The 22,389-nt window shown below is 42.9% G+C and overlaps 1 protein-coding gene across 2 annotated transcripts in view; it reads right to left on the bottom strand.

Annotated features, from left to right (window-relative positions):
• The window catches only part of LOC106903367 (nucleosome-remodeling factor subunit BPTF), a 45,224-nt gene that overhangs the window by 12,067 nt on the left and 10,768 nt on the right, over positions 1 to 22,389 (bottom strand). For both annotated transcript variants that reach the window (XM_014967099.2, XM_088009721.1), the window contains exons 8-29: positions 22,214 to 22,389; positions 21,877 to 22,056; positions 21,566 to 21,747; positions 21,234 to 21,365; positions 19,482 to 19,611; positions 18,874 to 19,009; positions 17,964 to 18,227; positions 15,524 to 17,540; positions 12,240 to 12,364; positions 11,834 to 11,962; positions 10,653 to 10,803; positions 9,663 to 9,702; positions 9,213 to 9,438; positions 8,982 to 9,131; positions 6,441 to 6,571; positions 5,623 to 5,737; positions 5,261 to 5,478; positions 3,807 to 4,044; positions 3,437 to 3,717; positions 2,908 to 3,021; positions 2,644 to 2,805; positions 1,477 to 1,559 (exon numbers count right to left, since the gene is read on the bottom strand). In XM_014967099.2, coding sequence (XP_014822585.2) covers positions 1,477 to 1,559; positions 2,644 to 2,805; positions 2,908 to 3,021; positions 3,437 to 3,717; positions 3,807 to 4,044; positions 5,261 to 5,478; positions 5,623 to 5,737; positions 6,441 to 6,571; positions 8,982 to 9,131; positions 9,213 to 9,438; positions 9,663 to 9,702; positions 10,653 to 10,803; positions 11,834 to 11,962; positions 12,240 to 12,364; positions 15,524 to 17,540; positions 17,964 to 18,227; positions 18,874 to 19,009; positions 19,482 to 19,611; positions 21,234 to 21,365; positions 21,566 to 21,747; positions 21,877 to 22,056; positions 22,214 to 22,389 — 5,380 coding nt within the window. The remainder of the gene's footprint in view (positions 1 to 1,476; positions 1,560 to 2,643; positions 2,806 to 2,907; positions 3,022 to 3,436; positions 3,718 to 3,806; positions 4,045 to 5,260; positions 5,479 to 5,622; positions 5,738 to 6,440; positions 6,572 to 8,981; positions 9,132 to 9,212; positions 9,439 to 9,662; positions 9,703 to 10,652; positions 10,804 to 11,833; positions 11,963 to 12,239; positions 12,365 to 15,523; positions 17,541 to 17,963; positions 18,228 to 18,873; positions 19,010 to 19,481; positions 19,612 to 21,233; positions 21,366 to 21,565; positions 21,748 to 21,876; positions 22,057 to 22,213) is intronic.

A 22,389-nucleotide genomic window follows, 5' to 3' on the forward strand; every position in this document is an offset into this window, starting at 1 on the left:
GTGTTTGCTAATTGCTGCTGGCTAGTCTGAAGGAGTCGAGTGTGGGAATGGAGGGGGCAGAAACTCTGACAGGGGGGCTATGTCCAACCAGGCACAACTGAATGGTTGCCATGACGAAAGGATTTCTCAAACATGCATGAGAGAATCAAAGCGACACTCCAGGTATGTTTTTGATGAGGGATTACACTACAGCATGATCTAAAGCTCAAATTCTGCCCCTTCAACGTTTTTTAACACAAAACTACAGTGAGCTACAAATTTGCTGGTAACAACTGTGACTTTCTGTTTCAGGGTTAGGTTCTTTCTAAACATGTTTAAATGAGACTCTGAAAGCTTCAACAATAAGAGTGCAGGCCTGCCTAAAGGGTAATAGTGAAACAGAAAAAGAAGAAAAAACAAACAGGCTGTTTAAGTTTTTCTTATCTTCAAAGAGCCGCAAGTTTAAAAATATAACATTCAATAAATTTTAAAGAAAGAAAGAAGGTCAGGTGCAGGGCTACAAGGCTCGTGGTGATTGATGCTTCTAATTAAATTGTTCAAACAAATATTAGTGATGAATAAGACAGAAATAAAGATCCACAGATAAAGTCTGCACTGTGAGCAACTCTAAAAGCAAAATGTGTGTTCATGACTGTAAACCCGTGTCATCTATGGCCCTCAGTGTGTTCACTCGTGTTTGCTAATGTTCGCGACCGAGATCGAAAGTCTGCGCCTCGTTCTGCATGGCATCTGTGTGAAAAACACACCAACGCATATATGGCTGCCAGGGTCAGAGGTAGGCCGGCGTTGCTACGGCGAGCACATGGAGGCGAACGAACAAATGCGGGCAGGCATGTAGAAGAAGCTAGACAGAAGTGTTTGAGATTGAGAGGTAGTCTGGATTTGATGTTTCAGGTGTGTGTGAATGGGCAGTGTTGACACAATGTCTGCAGACATAAACGTATGGTTGTCAAGGTGAAATATTGGTCAGAGTTCAATCTCTAGGCAGGATGAAGTCAGTAAAAAAAAGCAGCAAAGAGTTGTTTTTCGGGGTACATCTCTGAAGGGGCTGGAATTTTTTTTTTTTTTTTGCGTGTGATTCTTATTATTAATAACTGAAGTTGCATTTTGTTCTCTGGTTTAGGATCACTGGAAGAACATACTGTTATTATAATTTAATGTTATGAAGTCTCAGAGGGGAAACTAGCACAGAAAACCCACGACAATACCAGAATAGCTTAAAACACAAACATGGATGAAATTTCAAGGAAAAACTGATTTTCTTTTCTTCTCCCCCCAGATGGTTGACACATAATTTCTGTGTTGGTATAAGAACTGAATCCAAAAGCTGCTGCTACCAGCCGGAGAGCTGACTCACATTCCCAACGGGCCGCAACATAAACCTCTAACCTCCCCAAACGAAACCTTACTTACTAAATAAATCTCTTCACAGATGAAAACACAGAACGAACACTGGACACACACACACACACACACCTCTGATTTTCTTCTCGTTCTGCAGGTGTCATGGTCTTCTTCTGCTTCAGGTGCTCGATCACAGCGTTTTGTTTCATGACCACCTGAAAAACACGTTGAACGATGTCAGCACAAACCATTTGCATGAGCAAGTATCACGCACCATGAATCGCCACTGAAAAGGACAGATATGCATCAATATTAAACATAAACAGGTTGCACTGAATGTAAAACACGCAAATTATTTACATACTGTGTACAGGTTTTCTGCAGGTTCCACCAACTTATAGCTAAAGTCCTTTTTTAAGACCATTATGGACGAAATTTAAAATCTGTACTGCCAACATTTGAAGACATGAATTACTGTTCATTTACTCTTTTTTCCCCTGTTTCTCACAGCTGCGTCTGTGGCTCTCTATTCTCTATGTTCCAGAAAAGTCCCACGAATTACACGAACTGAAGACTTTTTAAGGATGCTCTGACACCTGGATGCTACGTTCAGACTCAACGTGATTTGAGCATCTGGTTTACATGCGAAGTCTATGTGGACGGGCGTCTATGGCGCGTCAAGAAGTCTTGTGGCTCGTTTGGTTTTGAAGCGCTTCCAATGCGGCCGACGCTACAGTTGGAAAATCTGAACCTTTGTTGCTGGACGCAGAGCGTCAGCCAGTCAGAGAGACTCCGCTCTGCGACGGTGTGGCCTGTAGTTGATGTCCTGCCAGGACATGCAGGCACCGATTCCAGTTATCAAGTCGTCAAACTGGGCCTGGGTGAGACGAAAGTAGCACTGGTAGCAATCCTTCTCAGCGTGCAGCTAGTTTGGGAAACTCACCAAAATCACAGCTGAATGATCTGGTGAATTCAGAGATGATGCTTTCAGTAAATAAAGTCAAGCTCTCTCAATATTTCATCTGCCATTGCAGAGAGAGATAGGCAGAGAGAAAAAAAAAAAGGCAACAGGCTCTAAAGCGATTCTGATGCTCGATATGAAGCGTCCAACTTGATTCACTGACGTGTGAAACGCGTTCAGTTTGGGCTCAGCGTCACTGGTAGTTTTGGGACAGCTGGGCTCTCTAAACAGAGGCAGTAAAGTAAACACCATCTCAGAGGAGTTGTGGGTCGTGACTGTTTTTAAGGACACTGACTGGGCGAAGACTTGGCTTCGGCGGCTTCCCTCCACAAACGCACCTGCTTCTGTATAATGTCGCTCTGGTTGGCCGCATTCAGGGCGAGCTCCCTCTTGGCGTCTGCCGCCTGCCTCTTCTTCTGCTGCTGCTGCTCTCGGAGCTGCTGGATTCTCTGCAGCTGCTCTTGGACTGACGCCGTCTGGATGGTCACCACATTTCCAATCTGGGCAGAAATCGGTTTGTGTTTGAACTGAGCCGCATCTCAAATCAGCTTAGTTTCCATGTCGACAGGTGAACGATAGCGTGGTGTGGTTGGGTCCTGTACCTGTCCTCCCTGGGCTGAGGTGGTCCCGCTCTGCTGTATCTGGATGGGAAGCTGCAGCTTGATGTGTTGAGGCAGAGAGCCTCCCCCCTGCTGGGCCTGGAGCTGTGCCAGAACCTAAAGATGACAAATGTCCACATGGTCAACGAAACGTCCTCTAAAACCCTGAACTACTCCTGTCCCTTCAACTTGCCCAGTGTGTCACATTAAAACCACAAAAAGTGGGATTTTATTGGGCTTTTTATTTATTTGGTAATTAGTAGTACAGTTATTGGAAGGCGGAAGGAAAAGGATTTTTCTAAATTATGTACAAATAAAAATATTAGGTGTGTATTTGTATGTTTAAAACATTTTGTTCCACTTTCCACTTAAGCTCCATAACATAAATTCACCCGAAAAGCTCATCAATGAGTTTTATGACGAGATGTGAAAAAATTTGAATGTCAGCTGTTCTGTATTTTACTAAAAAATAAGAAAAGCAAAAAATTAAATAAAACAAACACACACACCCCCCCAAAAAACACGCCTGTACCTGCTGTGGGAGTCCGGACACACTGATGAGCTGGGGCGTCTGCTGCAGCTGGAGCTGTGCGGTTCCCCCCTGACCTTTGACCTGCAGTGAAGTTGGGGACTGGACAGGCATGTGGGCCTGGGTCTGCGGGGGTAACTGGCCCTGATGGGTTGTGGACGAAGCGCCGCCGGCGGTGGTGGAGAGAGGGGTCGCCCCGACTTGGATCGGAGCGGCGGCCTGCTGCGCGGCTTGGGTTGCGGTTTTGCTCGCCGTGGCGTTGGGCTGGCTGGGAGACGAAGTGGCTGGAAAGCAAAGAAACGGAGCGCGAGAATACAAGACGCCGGGATAAACCGAGTCATCTTATGCCTTTTGAGTTGCGCCGCTGTCAAACCTGTGCTTGACGTTGGCGTGGCGGCGGAGGGCAGCGGGGTGAAGAGGAAGCGCTGCACCTGGCCGTTCGGCAGGGCTGCTTGCATGAGTTGCTGGCCGGGTCCTGGAATGACGGTGACCCCCTGGGGAATGACCTGCAGCTGGCCGGTGGTCTGACCCTGGCCCTGAACCATCACAGTCAGGGCCTGTGAACCACCAACGCCAGCTGGTCGCTCCAAACCGGATCCAGCTTGTTGCTTCTGCGGTTAACAAAGATCAAATAACTGTGCATTACAAAACTATTGAGGTAAGATTAAGAGCTTTGACTAAGATTGGTTCCACTTAGTCTGTCTAACTCATCAATATTGTGCTTAACTGACCAAAAAAAAAATCAATGTTTACAGTGTAGTGACGTGCGATAGCACAGTTTATATGAACTTCTGGCGACTTCAATGTTATTGTTTCCGAATAACAAAGTCAAACAACCTGTTTTTGGTAGCAAGTTGCCTTTGAGTTTATGAATGAATAAAATGCAGACATCAGTTTGCATTGCTAAGTGAAATCAGCTCAACTACTGAGTTCAGCTACTGGCAAATGATACCGATCAACTGTAAGGTTTTCCCGATCCGATATTAATGTCAGAAATTGGTAAAAAATAAAACATATTATCAGATTATGTCGGCCTGCAACTAAAACCTGAGGTATAAGCACTTCAACAGAAGCAGTCCGCTCCAGCATCTAGTCCACTCCGGCATTTCCATCCCGCACACAGAGCCAACGGTAAATGTAAAAGTTTCTATTGTTGACTGAACCATCAGAGTAATATCACTTGGTCAAGCCTATTCTAACATTACACTCTGTAAAGTAATTAAGAAAAGTGTGATTTGTGATGATGTCATATCAGTTCATTATTTGTATCGGCCAATACTCAAACATTCAAACATTTTCGTTTCCAGTATCGCAAGCGAAAAAGACGTATTGGGACACTTAGAAACATTGTGTCATTTCTTAGCTACTAGTCTGAAGGCAACCATCTTACTGGTGCTAAAGTAATTTAATGTGTTAAATTGTACAAACTTTGGTGTTTTTACAGAATAAGCTGAAGAAATGGAATCAATTTGTGTCTTTGCGATATGCAGCTAAAAATACATGCAAAAAAAGTCCAAATTAGGAATGATTTTTGCTATTTTGGTTGGCATTTTCAGACAATGGCTTAAATATAAAAATAAGACAAACTGATAAAAAGAAAAAAAGTGAATGAATTACTGATTAAGATGTGTAAAAGATAAAAAGAAGTCACCTTCCTTGGGAGAATACTGTAGAAATAGAAAGACTGTTGCCCAATACTGTATGTTTTTCCTCTGTTGACATCATTTAACAGTCATTTCTAGCTGACTAACAGATGCACACACACTCACGCTCACACACACACTTCTAATGTTAATTTGAGACCAGCAGGCGACACAGGATGCCAACCTGTGTGAGCTGCGTGAGCTGGGCCATGGTGAGTTTAACCTGGCCCTGGCCTGGCGCCCGCGGGGTGCCGGGCGGTGTTTGGCCAGCTGCCTGTCCTGCGGCGTTGGGACCGGTCACTCCCTGACCTGTTACCGCGGTGACGGCGCCGGCAGCCGATATTGCTGTGGAAACAGGCTGGCCACGGATGATCTGCGTCACTACCTGCTGTCCGCCCTGACCTGGAGGAAAAACAACGAGACGCAATTAGAAACCGGGAGGCAGCCGTGATGTACACAGAGCGGGTCACTGCTCCATCTGTGGTTTCGTTTAATAACACAAAACTCTGCACATTTATTCAAATTAAGGGTTCAGAATGACGTTACCCTGCTGGAGCACAAGGGGCGTGCGGAGAATCGTCTTCCCAACAGCTCCGGACTGCTGGATTGGGGTTCGGATCATCGTCATTCCTGGACGGATCTGACCACCACCACCTAGAACCTGAAGGGTGTTTATTCCATTAAATATTTTTAATACAGCACCCACTTTTCTAAACGGGGTTCCAACACATTTTTATGTGAGAACTCCACATTGTTCCAGACAAAAACTGACAGAGCTTTAAGTGAACTTAAAATATAAAAACCCAGGCTAGGCCTTAAATACAGAATCTATCAGTACAGCTGAATAAAACTCAATGTTACATAAGCTGCTTTTGTGAAAAGACAGCGTACAAATGTTTAATAAATATCTGCAATAGGAAATTTGTAGACACTTTAAAAAAAACCCACCATTTTATTTCTGGTTTTTAGGTTTAAAACTAAGAAAAACCATAAACAGTTATAGAAACAGGACTGATAAATTTTCTTCAGTGGGATTTTAATGTTTGTGAAAAAAGGATTTAAACAAATAAACAAAAAAAAAAAAAGAAGCATATTTTCCTATGTATGTAATTCTGTGGTCAAATCTGCTGGCAGAATCTTTCCTGTCAGACATATCAATAATTTGCTATAAATAATGTAAATACAGCAAATTCAAAACATTTTTTTGTGTTTTAATGGACGGTGGGGACGAAAACCAGCAACGTGAACGTCTGCTAAATGTTTAAATTTAAAACGGTGTCCGGATAAAAATACAAACAAAAACAAACGCAACAAGAAAAGACAATCCGAGCTGCGTTTGGGAGTGATAGCAGCCAGAGTTGTACCTGCTGGTGGGAGCCGGGGGCACCGGGCTTGATGTTGAGGGTGGTCGTGCGGGGCTGGAATGGGGTGAAGGTTTGGGCGCCTCCTGCTGTGCTGGACGGGATGATCCCCAACACTTTCTGTTGAACCACACCTGCACAGAAAGCCGAGACGGATTACAAAAACTCCCAACGCCTCGAAAACGTCGTTTTAAACTGGTGTGAGACAGTAAAGCGGTAAAGAAAGCGTGAATAATGAAGACTTTCAAAGATGCGCTACGATAATTAGTCAAAAAAAAAAAAGTTCAGTTTTGTAGGAATCATCAATTATATGCACACACTCTAGGCAGGTAGCAGCTTCAAAACATTCAGGAGTCCATGATTTAATCACCAACGCCACAAGTAAGCAGTTGCACAGTCGCCCTGCTGTTGCACAACTCAATCCGTTACTTGTGGGTGTCTCGCTTTGCTTAAGAGCCAACTTTTGATCACAATCTCTATAAATATTAGTCGAGTAGGTTAAAGAAAAATAAAATAAAATCAAAGGCTCACTGAAAGCTTAGTTGGGTTTCCCCCAACATACCTGAGCTCCTTTATAAATTATGCATGGAGCGGCAGAAACCCACTTCTTAGCTTAATCTGACAAAGAGCGCGTTTCATATTTGCTCTCGGCCTTCATGAGCTCATGCGAAACTGCTGGAGGAACTGGAAACCGCGAGTGTGACTTCTCTGCTGCCTTCTTTTCTGTGGTTCTGCAACTCTAACCCGAGAGGTAAGCCCATACATCAAGGGCTTCCCTCTTCAAATAAAGATGTTTAAGGCCTTCCTCGTAATGCTGGTAGCTGCCGCGCCGGTTGCACATTAAAACACGCTTCTGTTTGGGAGGGAAAGAAAGAAAGCTCGAGAAGTCTGGGTTGCAGCGAGTGGAGAGGTAAACTCTTATTTAAAAACACGAAAGACGAGTGAGTGTGTGTGTGTGTGTGTGAAGGGGGAGGGGAGGAGTACAGACGTACTATAGAGGGCTACCTGTCTGGGAAGCAGACCTCAGGGTAAACTTGTTTCCCTGCCTTACTTCCTTAAGCCGTTCCAAAACAAACAGGGCACCAAGCAGTCACGCTGGATAAACACACACGTCTATTAAACGGACACACTCCACCTGAGCCGACGTTCCCTTTCACAGCGACTTCAAAAGTAAGAAATATCGCGTGCGCTGCATTACTCTCTAACAGAATTCCCTTCAAATGTTAGTTGTGTTTTAATAAAGCAGATTTGAAGTCAATTCAAATAATCAAACGTATGCTTTTTCATTTATCGTCCCATAATTTGATCCAACATTTTCTGATTTCTTGCAAAAGTATTTAGGCACATTTTGTTGTAATAAAACTACAAGCTTAAATGTGCTGGATTTGGATTTCATTTGACAAACAAATACATTACAGTGCAGAACTGCGAAGTGAAAGGAAATTAATGTACGGTCTTGACTGAATCATTACAAAATGATTCACGGTGCACTAATTGCAGTTTTCCAGCTGATCTTTGAAAAACCGGACCTGCCGATTCTAATTTTTTGGCTGATATTGATGTTATCGTCTGAGAATAGAGACAAAGTCGGTGAGTTGGCAACAGAGTGGTGGCTATTGTTTACCGAACACGTACAGATGTGATTTGGTGGGCGGGTCTGTCCGTCAGACAGAGCAGACGCACACACACACACACACACACACACACACACACACACACACGCACACACACACGCACACACACGCGCACACGCACACACACACACACACACACACACACACACACACACACACACACAGGGCTGATTTATCAGTGCCTTGCTAGAAACAGGGTTAAAAAAATGTCTGCAACAATTTGTAAATTTGTAGTTTTGGTATTGGTTCATATATATAATTTCCTTACAAAAACTCCTCATGTAGTGTATTTTTAGCTTCACTCAGCCCAAATTCACTAAAGGAATGCTATATTATGCCACTTTCAGCAATAAAATGTTTATTTTCTTACTTTAAAAAAGAAACTGAATAATTGTTTATTTCCATCTTTTAATGCATTTCTTGTATTGTATAAAAATGCTTAAGTGGATAAATAGAAAATCTGTAGAACATGCCAAATTTTATATCTAATTAATCGACTAATCGATTATTGTCAGTTGCAGCTTTATTGTGCACTAATCTAATTCATTGTGGCTGTAACAAGAAAAAATTTAAATTAAGAAGACACTGCATATAAAGCGCTGCTACTTTAAAAACAGACTGAAAACTGTGCGACTAATACATGTCTCTCCAGCAGTCCCATATGTTTAATTTGAGTTTCAAAATATACCAGTTATGTGGGGTTAAAAAAAATAATTTAAAAAGAATGAAGACCTGCCCGGCATTTTTAAATATCTGTGACCTTTTCTGGCACACTGAGCTGTTTACAGCAGCTGGCAGGTAATAAGGTGAATCTAACGAGCCGTCTGCGACGCGTCCTAGACGTCTCAGGTGTGGGCCAGTAGTAAAGTAAAGAAAAACAAACACGCGTGCGTCCGGAACGAAGCCGTACCTCCCTGCGTCGTTGGCACGTTGACTGTGACGATCTTGCTGTTTGCGGGGAGCGGCAGCTTCGCCGTCACGACTTTTCCGCTGGCCGAGGTCCCTGTGATGTGTAAAGTGTGCCCACTGGAAGTGGCGACCGGGGTCTCGCCGCCTGATCCTGAAAATTTAAAAACACACAGAGTGTTAAAATCAATCCAAGACATTTATAAACAGAGAGGTTTTTTTCCCTCCGAGTTACCTTGCGTGCTTTGACCCTGCTTGACCCAGGTGGCGAAGGACTGCTGGAAGTTTTTGTTCTGCTGGAATGTGACAGGACTGCCCATCTTGGTGGACAGCACCACCTTGGCAGTGGGGGTGCCCTGGCCGGAAATTGAGCCGACGATGACTTTGGGCGTGGCGGCAGGCGTAGCGGGAGTCCCGGCCGGCGTGGCTGTGACGGAGCCGGACTTCTGCTCGAGACGTTTCTGCGATGTGGGAGACCAAACGCTCAGCAGGAGAAACACAAGAACGTATAGAAAATATCTAGCGCGCAAATCAGAGATTTTAATCGGAGAATTATGTTTGGATCCCATCCAAAACCATATTTAGCCTTTAATGCCACCCACGTGAGCCGTGCTTCAGTTCATGGGTTTCTTTAATTGGCTTTGATAAAAATCAACCAACATGCCAGCTGGGGAAACAAACTTACCTTGGCTTGCTCTGCTGCCTGGGCCTTTTCTTTCTCCACCCTGTAAAATAAAAAAGTGTTCAAACAATAAGCACTTCACAGAACTTCACTTCAGATTCAAAACACCTAAAAAGGTACATTTCCACTCAATCTTCTCATATAAGGGGTATCATTAGCACCTGATTCTGTTATTAAACAATACAGCTGAAGTGATTCATCTGATTAATCGATTATTTAAATAATCGTGAACCAATTTAGAAATCTATTAATTGTTAACTGGAGCATTCGAACTCTAAAAAGACTATTTGGTGAAAAATAAAACACATTCAGGGTCGTATTTAAACCAAAACTGTACAAAATTTTGCATTTAAGACTAAATCAAATCTTTCAAATTTAGTATAAGAATGTTTTGTTACAGCGTTTTAGGAAATAAAATGTTTATTTTCTTATTTAAAAAATGTATTGAATTATTAGTTTATTTGAATTTTTTAATCGTTTTCCATTATTGTTTAAAAAGGCTTAAGTGGTAGAAGGACAAATGGGCAGAATGCGCATATTTCTTTCTAAATCCGATTAATCGAATAATCATTAGAACAATCAATCACTAAAATAGCTGTTACAACAGAGCAACACCAAAAACAAACAGAAGACATGAAAAGAGGTGAATGAGAGACTTTTTCTAATATTTAATCATTGGCTGTCTAAATAAAAACATGAGGGCCTAAAATGGCTGGCTAAGTGCAGTGAGTGATTTGATTTTTTTGATTCAAATAACAGCAAAAACACGGGGTTGCTCCTCCGTTTGGAATCAAAACGACTCATTTTCCTGGAATAGCTAAAAAAAAGTCATTTTATTAACAGCTGCATCTCCAAAAGGAGAAGAAACAGTTTTGATTAAACCCTTTAAACCTCATTTAGAAGCCTAGCAACACAACCTGGGGGCTACTCTGCTCACACAGCACTGGTTTTTGTTTTGCTGAAAGGATAATTGCCCCTTCCCGTCCCCCTGACCTTTCTGAAAAGGCCCTTATCTCCCAGAGGTCCAGTTCCTCCTCAGACACCCATGTCTCGATCACCACTGGGCCGGTCTGCTTCGTGGGCTCGGGCTTCTTGGGACGCAAAGCGCTGGAGCGCAGACCTTTCCTCTGAGGAGTGTGTGTTTCTGGAACAGCGGACAGGTTGGGAGGGAAACAAAAAAAAAAAAAGATTATTGGAAGCATCTTTGCTTCAATATGTGGACGTAAAGTTCAGCTAAACATTCTCTCACACATATAATGTGAGATCAGTTCTTCATTGTTTTTCATTCAGTTCTTTAGATTCTCCAAACATTTTTAACAAGCAAGTGCTAAGAGTTAGTATGACATGTCAAAAAACTAGCTAAGTCTGGTGGTAGGGAAGCTGGGGAAGTCATCCAGCAACTTTCTGTGTTTTTGAGTTAAAAAAATGTTTAAAGTTGAGAGGAAATTTGAAAATATCACTAGGTAATTATGTGCTAGTGGAAGACATTATCTGTAATAACCAAGTATCAACTATAAAGTCTTAAAAACCCCTAAAATAAATAAAACGAGCAAAGCTTAGCCTGGTGGCCCGCCAGGCTTGTAATACACTGAGGGAAACCCTGACGTATCAGTGTATAAAAAGAACAAAAGACTCAAAAATGTTAAACTGTAAAATGCCTCCCATAATAAACTTAAAACTAATTATGAGTGTACTAATGGGTTTTTGGTTATTAACTAAAGGCAAAATGTATGTCAGTAATTTGCTTATTATTAGGAAATGGGAGAGGAATTCAATTGAAGCAAGAGAGCCTGAAGCATGGCAAAAGAAGACAACATTTTATAACTTTGTCACAGTAGTTGATTTCCAGTTATTCCAGAAAATGTCTGACAGTTTGATATTTTGTCTCAAGTCATCTTGGGTCAGATGACTTGAGAGCAAAGTCAGCGATTGGCGGGTCTGTCACTGAATGATCAGAGTGCAGATTTTAATTCACAACTAAAGAAAAAAAAAAAAAAAAAAGAAACTCACTGGTTTAAGCCACAAATCACTTACATGTGCACAATATTTGCCCTGCTCTCTGGGAAGAAGAACCCCAAACTTGTTTATCAAAATACCAATCTCATCAACTCACGATCTTGCAAGACGACTGTGTAGGAATCAGTAAATGGCAAAAAACAGAAAATGCGATTTACCTTTCGGCGTCTCAGGAACGCCGAGAGGGCAGATGATTTTGCGGATGCAATACTCTGAGCGGATGCCGTAGGGTCCCACGTCACGCCGCTTTATGATCTCGGTGGTGGTGATTTCGGTATCCGAGGTCTCTGTTGCAATGAGTGGGGATAGGGCTTTGGTTGGTATGGTGATGAGGACGAGACCCCCGCCCCAAAAAAAAACAAAAAATTGGAGGAAATGCTCTCTAACATAGAAACAGTAACAGCCAACTGAATGTCTTGGCTGGTTTTTAGGTGAAAGTAGGAATAAGTTGGAGAAATCAGGTACTTATTACATATATGAGAGGTAATTTACAAATCTCTAGAAGTTTTTTTCCTTTTTTTAATTATTTTTTTCCAAAAACTGAGGACACATTGGAGGGTCTACCTGTACGCGTCGTGCCTACGGCGGCAGACGGTTTCACAGCCATGTCGTCCCACCTCAAACAGGCCCATAGGAGCCTCAACATGAGGCTCACTCCAGCCAGGGACTTCACCGTCTGCAGCCGGTACCTGGATCCAGCAGCCAGAGGAAGTGTTAGTCATCCACAAATGTGAGAAAACATTTCCAGTTGTCCAATTGACCAACATCAAAATTTCCATGATTTGCCGGTGTCGTAATGACTCCTTCAGAGTTACAGAAAACAAACTGCTGTACAATCACGTACATAACTGGAAGATGCAGATAAAAAAAACCAGACTTCTGGGAATATCGCTGCCGATTATATTTCTGCCAAACCAACAGCGGTGGCTTTCATTTTTAATAAATACTTTCAAGCTCTAGTGGAAGTTTAGGATGGTTGCTCACTAAAAACCGTATCAAAGAACACTTATTTCACACAGTTCATTTAGTCACCGAAAATTTACGACAGGATGCCGTTCATCCACAGATAATGTCCAGAAGAAGGCATTAATCTTGCTCGGGCCATTATGGCCGGGAATTCTGTCCTGACAATGAATTTGGCTCTTGGACACTGTGATTAAAAACATCTTGAACATCTACAAAAACATGATTATCTCAGGGCTTTGAGTGCGGATGGGGTTTGGTAGATCTGCACATTCCCATGTGTGACCGCCAGTGGAAAAGTATGCACAGGCTGCAGGGTTTGGTCGGTGCAGAAAGTGAACGTGGTGACACCTCTCTGACCACCGGGTGATTCATGTCTGCTCCGAGACTCTGAAGCTTGGACAAAACAACCAGAGGAGCCTGTGTGACACGAGACTGGGAGCCGCAGTAGGCTCTACGGGCCAAAACCACAAACAGCAGATGGGAGGGAGGAGACGCGAATGATAAACTGACAGTGGATACACCTTTCTGACACAACACTTTATTTGCTGTATGTATAGCAGGTAATTTTAAGAGGGAGCCCTTTAAATGAGTGCATGAGTTTGTTATTTTTACAATAAGAGGACCCCTTTTTCTTTTTCTGATCTAAGCCTCAAGCTAGGTTTATAGTTGACAAATTGAACTGGGTGCAAAGGGGCAACTAGAGATCTCACCTGTTGCGATGTCTGGTTGTGCACTTCTGGATTTTTGTAAAGCTGGCTAAGTTTTGTAGTTGACCATTTAATTGCAGCGAAGAGGCGTCCCTTTAGTGAATTTGAACTGATAAGAGCTAAAACTATGACACTTGAGGAGTTTTGAGAAAAAAAATATTTACAGACAAAGGTGTTATCTTAAATGCAAACTTTATATATATATTTTGTAAAGTTTTAGCCTTTCAAATAGTCGTTTATTTAGCTTGTGTATCCCAGTTAACGATTAATAATTGCTAAATTAACTAGGCTTCTTCAAGTTATATTGGCGCTTGTTGAACCTGCGCAAGCGGAGACAGCGGTATTGCGTTTATCATTAGTGCCTAAGTTGGAGCCATATTCCTGTAAAATGATCCTTCAAAGAGGGTTTATATAAATACCAGTACAACTGCACCTGGTCTGCAAGAGAGAGCACTTTTCAAATCTTCCAGTTTGCATGAACGGTGCCCTGCGCGTCGCCTCCGCGCGCTGTCGCGGCGTGCACCTCAAAATGTTTGTATCTGGACGCGAATCGCGCGTGCCACCTTTCACGCAACGTGAATGACTTGGAAGGTGTTCTTGCAGAGCAGGTTCGGTTTTTATATGATCCTTCCTTGAGGGCTCGTTTTAGGAGAATATTGCTCCGCCGTTCGTTGCATCAACTATAATCCCCAAACCGCTTGCTCGGAACACGCGCGCTCTACGCAAACTTTTAAAAGCGAATCGCGCGTCACTTTTAACTCTAACTTGACGATTTGAAATGCGTACCCCTGCATTTGCATTGATACAATCCCTCTAAGGCTGTTCATCTTCAGAGCCACCGTCGTTCGTGTCAACTATAAACGTCACACTGCATGCTCGGTTCGCACGCGCCCAGTATAAATCGGCCATTTATTACCAGTGAAGCCGGCCATGTTTAGGGCAACCCGAGCTTTCAGAAATGAATCCAGCATCACATAGCCAAAGACGTCGAGTTAGACATGTTTTCTGAAATGCCGCAACCAACTAGCTGTCGTTTTTACATCACACCCTGTGATGTGAAGCCAGCTTAACCTTTCTTGTGGCTACATCTTGCTTGGCGTCTACGAAACAACAATTGTGATACAGAAGTAATATAAACTGCAACACCACTCTCATATTGTTGGACAACTGTACAGACAATCTAATTACAACTGTCAAGGGTGTTGATCAGTTTGAGCTGAAATACAAAACAGATGTGTGAAGATTTTCAGAGACAACCAGGCCTGGACTGAGTTATATTGAAACTGAAAGTGTGCTGTTTGGGGAGGTAACCTGTGTCTTTAGTCCTGTGGTTCCACATCCATCTGTTTCCCATTTATACATGACAGCCTTTTTCTTAATGTTCTGCAGTAAACGATACTGAGGATTAAGTTTTTCCAATTTTGTCATGTTGCAACCACAAACTTCAAAGTATTTTAGTTTCTTTTTTTTTTTGCGACTGACCAACACAAAGTACTGTACACGTGTAATGTGTGAGGAAAATTATACAAAAATCTTGACAACTGCAGAGTACAAAAATCATTCAAAATCCCCAAACCAACACTTTACAGGATCACCTGTCACTGCAATTACAGATATGATTTGGAGAATTAATTCAATGCCCATTCTTGTTTGCAAAGTAGCTCAAGCTCAGTGAGATTGAATGGAGAGCATCTGTACACGCACATTTTTCCAAACCTTGTCACAGATTCTTAGTTCAGTTCAGGTAACACTGAATGGGGTTAAATTACTCTTCATTTGGAGCTGGACTGGATTTTATGTAAGGTGAGTCACAGTAAAGGGGGCTGAAAATAAAAATGTCAAAAAGCCTAAGGAAATAAACTAAAGTTTGTGCTTTTAACATCACATGTAGAAAAGTTAAAGGGGTATAAATACTTCTATAAAGTACCGTATGCAATTAGAAAGATATTATCTGAATGATACAAAACAGTAAAACAATCATATTGTTAGTAAAACATATACTAATGAAGTGTATGTTTTAAATGTATTTTCACAAAAAATGCATTGTGTGTGCAATGTGTACCTCAACTTCACTGAAAAATCCCTTCAGAGTGTGAAATGGACTTGGATGCCAGAAAAACAAGCTAGACAGAGAACAGTAAGTGATTCTTGACAAACAAAGAGTAGCAGGTCTACCTCCAAGTGATGCCAAACGTAGGTCTGGGTGAAGGGTACGGCCAGATATCCTGGGCTGGCTTGGCGTTGTAACTGAACACCGGCACCTCGCGGAATCCTCCTCGCCTCGCCAGCACCTTCAAGTCGTCATGCGGCAGAACAAAGATGCTCCTCCGGGCGCTCTTGGTGATGAACTTGCGGTAAGAAGGAAGAGCTGTGTCGGAGCGCATCTTCTTCGTGCGCGAGAATTTGAGAAGGCGCACGCGTCCTTTCGTCGTCGAACACTCTTCGTGGCTCGTGGAGACAGACGACACTGTAGTTTTACCACCTGCACCAGATTCCCGGGTGCAGGACGAGTGCATCGTTCTCTGCTCCTGCACCAGGGTTTCGTTCTGGCTGTCTTCAGACAGACCGTCGAGTCCAGAGCAGCAAACTTTGGTCACTGTCGTTTTGGTCATGCTGGAAAGGGTCGAAACTGCGCTGCTCTTCGTCGTCACCACCGACGCCGTGGATTCACCCGGGCTTTTCGCCGTCCTCGTCTCCGTGGAGACTACTGTCGTTGTGGTGGAGGTTGTGGTTACCTGAGTGATGATGGTCTTGAATGGATCCGCTGACCCACTGTTGCTGTTCTCCTCCGCGAAGTCGTCGCTCAGACTGGACTCCTCAGGTGAAGGAATGGGAGAAGGAGCCATTCTGATGATCTTCACGGCAGGAGCGCGTTTGGTCTCCTCGGGATAAAAAGCCGAGGTGCTGTCGTTCTCCAGATTGCTCCTGGCGTTGCCTCCAAACTTATCTGTGCTGTTCTCAAGCTTTGCCATCTTCGGCGGAGGGCTGTAATTCTGGTCCAGTGTAGTTATCTTTCCCTCTGCCTCAGAATCTGAATGTGCCTCTTTTCCTTTTAAAATGACCGTGGCGTTTACCGAGGCCAAGTCTCCGTTCACTAAAGGCTTCTGCTGTGCGCCATCTTTCGACGAGACCACCAGCCTTTGATCCTCGGCCTTCCCGATGCTGTTCATGTTGGGCTGGGGCCTGTCGGTGAGCACACCATTGTTCAAGCTCGTTACAGAGTTACTCAGTACGTTTTCGCCAACCAAACCGCCATTCCCGTTCACTTGAGGAACGGGCGAAACCGGCTTGGAAATGTCTTCCCCTATGGTTCCGTTGTGTCCAAAGCCCTGCGAGTTTCCTTGGGTCTCCTCTGGCCCAAAGCCATTTTCCTCTGAATGCGCAGAATCCAGAGAGTCTGAGGTTTTAACAGGAGATCCGTTTTCACTGGTATTTTGGTCAACAACACGTGGAAGTGTTGTCACAGAGTTGGACTCTGTATTTAAAGAATGTTCCGCCTTGGTTACATCGGATGCAACACAGGCTGTTTGTTGCCCTAAAGAGCTATTAGACCCCCTCACTTTTTTCTCTTGCTCCTCCGACAGCTTAATAGCTTCTTGTCCAGAACCTTCAGAGCTGTTTTCTTTATGCCCTGTAGTCCTTTCCTCCAAGTGATCCTGGAGCATGGAGGCAGTTTGACTTTGTGGTGAACCTTCACCTGTACCTGTATTGCAAGTGTTTTTGGGGCTGCAGTTCGACACAGAGGAAGGAGAAGGATTAAAGAGTTCAGTCACACTCTCTCCTTCCTCTGGTCCTCCGGCTCTTGTTGCCCCCAACGTTTGTGCCGTAGAAAGTTTCTCTTCCACTTTCACAGCTTCCTTGTTTACAAGTTGTGTCTGTGCGAGATTCTGCGGCTTGAGCGGCGACCGAGGCCGGATCGGAGTGCTTGGGATGGGGGCTGAAGAGGGAGAATCCGGCGCTGGTGCCAGCGGTCTGGATGCGGAAACCTGCTGCCTCTGCTTCTCTTCGATCGTGTGCTGCTTCACTCTGCGCTCCAGCAGGCTGTCCAGCTTGGAGGTCTTCACTTTCTTCTTGTAAGCAACGCGGGTGAGGAAGCCCTTGCTGACGTCTACGACGTCGTAGTTGAAGGGGCGCTGAGAAGGGTCTGAAGGCTCCTCTTTTATGGCAGCTTTGTGCTCCTGAATACTGGACTCTGCAAGAGACAAATGCATTCACACTTCAGCTTAAGTTTTACACCTAGCTGGATATCTGTTAAAACAAATACATTTTTATGTGTTGTGGCCTTTCATCCACACCAAAACTCTCATGTTGATGAAAACTTTTCTGAATCCCATTCGGTGTGTACGATATTACTATTGATTCTTAGAAAGACCCGGCTATGTGTGGAGAATATACAATAATATACAATATCTTTGTAAAAAAGGGTAATATAAAGTTTTTTGTTTCATTCCTATCTCTCTGATTAACTAGTGTTTCAACTGATGGAGATATGTATATTATAATGCATATGAAGAACTCCATATGCTACCCTTGCTGCTGCTAGCATGTAGCTGTTTTAGTACTTGTCATTGCGGTAGTTTTAAAAAGTCGAAAGCTTTGGAGAACAATACTATACTTTGTTCCTTTGACGCGGAGTCTGTGGGATCCCCTTCCATCTTTACAGGTGAACCTGCTGGCTTCTTTTCTTCCGGTTCTTCGTTCTCGTCTTGCTCCATCCTCTCCATAGATTCTGCGTCTTCCGCAGCTTTTCTGGAGAGACTCGTGGAGTCTTGCTCCTTGGTTTCACTGCTTGACGCAGGACCGTCCTGAGCTCCCGATCCAACTAAACTGGGTCGTCGGCTCAAGTCCAACAAGGTACATCTCTTGCCCAGTTTAGCATCTATAGAAAAATATGAGAGAATGAGAGATCATGTTCCAGAATGGATTTAAAAAACTGAATCATTCGAAAGGTTGAACTTTAACAGCTTAGCAGCAGAGTCCATATGTTAATCAGCTTAAACAAAAAGCTTCAAAATAAGTCGGAGGAGTTGTAACACCACCAGACTCTGCCCTGCAGAAGCATCGATAGTCCTTGTGCCTTTCCATACAACAACCACAAACTTTAAGATGTTTTATTGGTGTCACACAATAAAGTAATGCAGAAGTAAAACAAATCTAAAAAATTAGAAAACATTAAACTTTAAAGCAGGGATTGGTTATAAAACAATGTTCCAAGCTCGAAACATCACATAAAATCCCAGTACAATACATTAAGTTCGTAATATGACAAAAAGTGAACAAGTCTAAGAGGTGTGAATACTTTTGCAAACTAGAAAAGCAAGAATCCTTTGAAGTCTAATGTTCTCATGAAATAATTTTTAAAGTTGACATAGATGAGAACCTTTTTAACACCTCTCTTTTATTAATGATGCACAGGCACCAAGAAAGAGTAAGAGTTTGAATCCGAGGAAGATATTCAACGAAAACAAGTGTTGACCATTTTTTGCATAAACCAAAGACTCTGGGGTGAAAGGGTTATTTCAGACCTTCCAGTTCTTTGCGGTAGTTGGCGTTGGTGTTTCCAGGAAGCTTTGGGGAAAACCGAGGTACGTAGGTCTTACTGATAAAACTCCAACCTCCGTAGCCTGTAACACGATACTCCTCTCCCTTCTGCTTCCACACCTACATATGGGACGTAAAATGAGGAAAAACATCAATAAAAGGAAGAACAAGAAGCTCAACTGATCAAGTGAAATGCAAGGAAAATTCTCTGTGAAGCAAGAAAAACAAGTTTTCGTACACAAAGCTTAAATGTTCAGAGATTAGTGGTATATTTAGTCCAAATTGCTCAGGGAAATGACTCACAGCAATGTTTGACCTTCTATATCAAAGAGCCCTTGATGGTCACATAAACCACATTATTTCCTACCAGATTGACTCACTCTAAAGTCATTTAACATATGAAGACTTCAAAAATATTTTGACTCAGACAACAGATGAGACGACATGGGTGGAATATTTTATCGTACGGGTTTTGGTCCGACTTCACCACAAATAAAAGAGTAAATTGACAGCACAGAATCTTAACAAGCATTCGATTATTAAGGACTCAACCAACTATCAGTACACCTTTAATTAAGCCAATGTTAACTACCTGGTGCTTGATTGGAAAGGTGTACTTGACCCAGGTTGCTTGTTGCATTGTCTCCTCGTCCTCCAGCTTCTTTTCTCTCTTCTTCACCTTCTCTTTCTCTTCACGCTCCATGGACGTCATGCGGTTCAACCTGAAAGTGTTTCACATTTTACTGATGAACTGAAAGCATGAAGATGTCTGGTTGTACCTGACAGAATATTTCTTAAAAGACAAGAACGTGAAAGTTGAATTGTGAGATTTGTCATTGTGTGCAACACACACTTTAATTTGAACAATTTAAGTTCCAGAGGTCCCGGTCCCGTACGCCGATTCTAACATACGAGACAATAACATTTACTCTATGAAGTTCGAGCAGAATCAAAACCTCAGAAGTGACATAGGAGGAAGGACACAATGAAGGAAGTAGCATAGTAAACAAGGACAGAAGGAAAAGGAAGGAAGAACAATGTCAACTAACATAATGAAGGAGAGAATGGAAGAAAAAAGAAAATGAAAAGAGAGGGAGGGAGGAAATGACGTAGGACACAACAAGGGAAGGAAAGAATGACAAGACAAGAAGGAAAACAAGGAAGAAAAAGGAAGCAATGAAGGAAGCAAGAAATAAAAGGACGGAAGAAACAAAAGGAAGGAAACTAGAAAAAAATAAAGAAAGGAAATGTAGACAAAGGAACAGGGAATGAAGTCAGGAGAAGGAATACAAATCATTTCCCATACATTTATGATCCTTACTAATCCAAAACTCTAAAGTCACTCTAGACGGCGTTGGAACCTTGTTTAACTCAAACTAATGAGTTTGACTTTCATTTAAAATGAGAACCTGGTCTTCTGTTTAAAATCCCTTTTATGAAATGCAGTTTCTCTCACTACTATCTCGATATTCAGAGTTGGGACGTATAAACACATCCCGGTCCTAACCCAATGAGGGCCTGGACAATCACCTCTATGAAAGGGCCCTATGTCACAGGAGGCGTAGAGGCAGAGTCGGGTGGTGCTGGTCGGGGACGTGCAATCAAAATATTATGCCTCACAGCTAGGGTGGGCCTTTCGAACGGATCTGGTTACCGTCGACTTTGCCCGCTAAACTCAGTGAACATACCCTGTGTACATGCACTGAATGCTTACTTAGGCTTCTGGAGCTTTTGAAGGTTTGGTCAGCTAGTTTAAGAAATAGTTCAGTAATGAGGAGGTGTGTTCTTGTTACGAAGATGTCTTCCTAAATTAGGCTTTTCATGAACTCAGAAGATGCAAAAATGAAATATTGTTTTCTACATGTTCAGCGGATGTCCTTACGTAGTTTCATGAAAGATTTACACACATCTCAGACACATACAGCACTGTTAGGCTTGAGCTCCTTACTGGTGATTAATCATACTAAAACTTCAAACTAGAAACACTTTCTATTAATTAGGATGATAGAAAAAAAAATGCAGGTGAGCACTGCAGGTCAGCTGGATGAAAGAGGGCACTATGCTTCCTTCTCACTTACAAAAAAAACAAACTGTCAGCAGATAACCATATCGATTAATTAGCTGATATCAACTTGTTTAGCTTATATTGCATTATGAAAAGTGAAAAGGTGTAATATTCTGTGTAGGGTTGAAACGATTAATCGATTATGGAAACAATGTTCAAATGATTTAGTAATCAATTAATCGTTAAGTGGAGTATTCAGACTAAAAAAAAAAAAAATCCCTGAAACTCTGGTACTTTTATCTGTACTCCAGGCAGGTTCTGTGCGTAGTATTTCTTTACCTGGTATGACCCAGTGAGTCTTTCCAGACAGGCAGCATCGCCACGGGTTTGATGGCACACTCCAGAATGGCCAGGGCCAGAGCAAACTCTCTGGCCTTACTGCACATCTGAACTGCTTTGATCCAGTTGGTCCTATGAAAAGAAACACTAAAGATCAATTACATGATCCTAAATTCTAAGAGAAATTATAATTAAACTTGGCTATAAACACCCGGGTTTTGATTGTGCCTCTATTTGAACCTTATTTGTAAGCTAAAGAATTAGATTGATACTCACAAAGTCTCTTGTTTTGTTAAAAAAAGAAAGAAAAGTAATCTTTTTCCAGTTTTTACCTGTGTGAGGCCCAGTTTGGATGCATGAAAGGAGACGGAACGTTGTTCTCAAGCTGGATGATGGTGAGTCTTAACGTGGAGATGGTCAGAACCTTAGAACCATGAATGGACCCGTTCCACTTGAACTCTCCTGCTGGCGTCATACAAAACTTATGGGAGAGATGTCGCCTCTTGTCATGGTCCTGTCCAGATTTAAACAAAAAAGAAAGTTAAATTAGAGATGCACTAATCAATCGGACATAAGTCAGAATTTGACATTTTTTCCCCTTTGATCGGGAAACAACAGCTGAAATGACGAAAACGCCACTTGCCTCTCTGTGCTGGTGCTTGTTGAGGGCCAAGGCGTTGGCGCTGTACTGGTTATGATAGACGCGGTACTTCCCCTCCTGACCCAGCTTGAAGAACTGGCTGATGGTTCCCTTCATCACCACCTCCTTGCTGCTCCGTGTGCTGACCCGGGTGATGTCGCCCTGGGCGTTCACCACCAACACCTGCAGAAACAACCGCAACCTTAAAAACACTATCGCAACAACCGCAACTCTCACCTTTCATGAATTTAAACAGATTTTCTTTCCCGTGATATTCTACTTCAAAGACATTCTTACATAAAATATGTCGAATCATATTGCTCCCATGTTTGAGTCTGACCTCTTTGCCCTCCTTAAAGCCCCTGTTGGCCTCATGAACAGCAGCTGCGACCTGTTGACTCTTCAGCTGGCTCAGCTTGCTCTCTGGGTTCCTCAGGCGCGTCACCATGCGCGTCGCTGAGGACCTCTTACTGCTGCCGCCTGCCGTCTCGCTGTTGGTCGAGTCTTTGCTGTCCC

Source organism: Poecilia mexicana, unplaced genomic scaffold (assembly GCF_051168715.1).
Source record: "Poecilia mexicana isolate PSO_F unplaced genomic scaffold, ASM5116871v1 scaffold_2, whole genome shotgun sequence".
Lineage (NCBI taxonomy): Eukaryota > Metazoa > Chordata > Actinopteri > Cyprinodontiformes > Poeciliidae > Poecilia > Poecilia mexicana.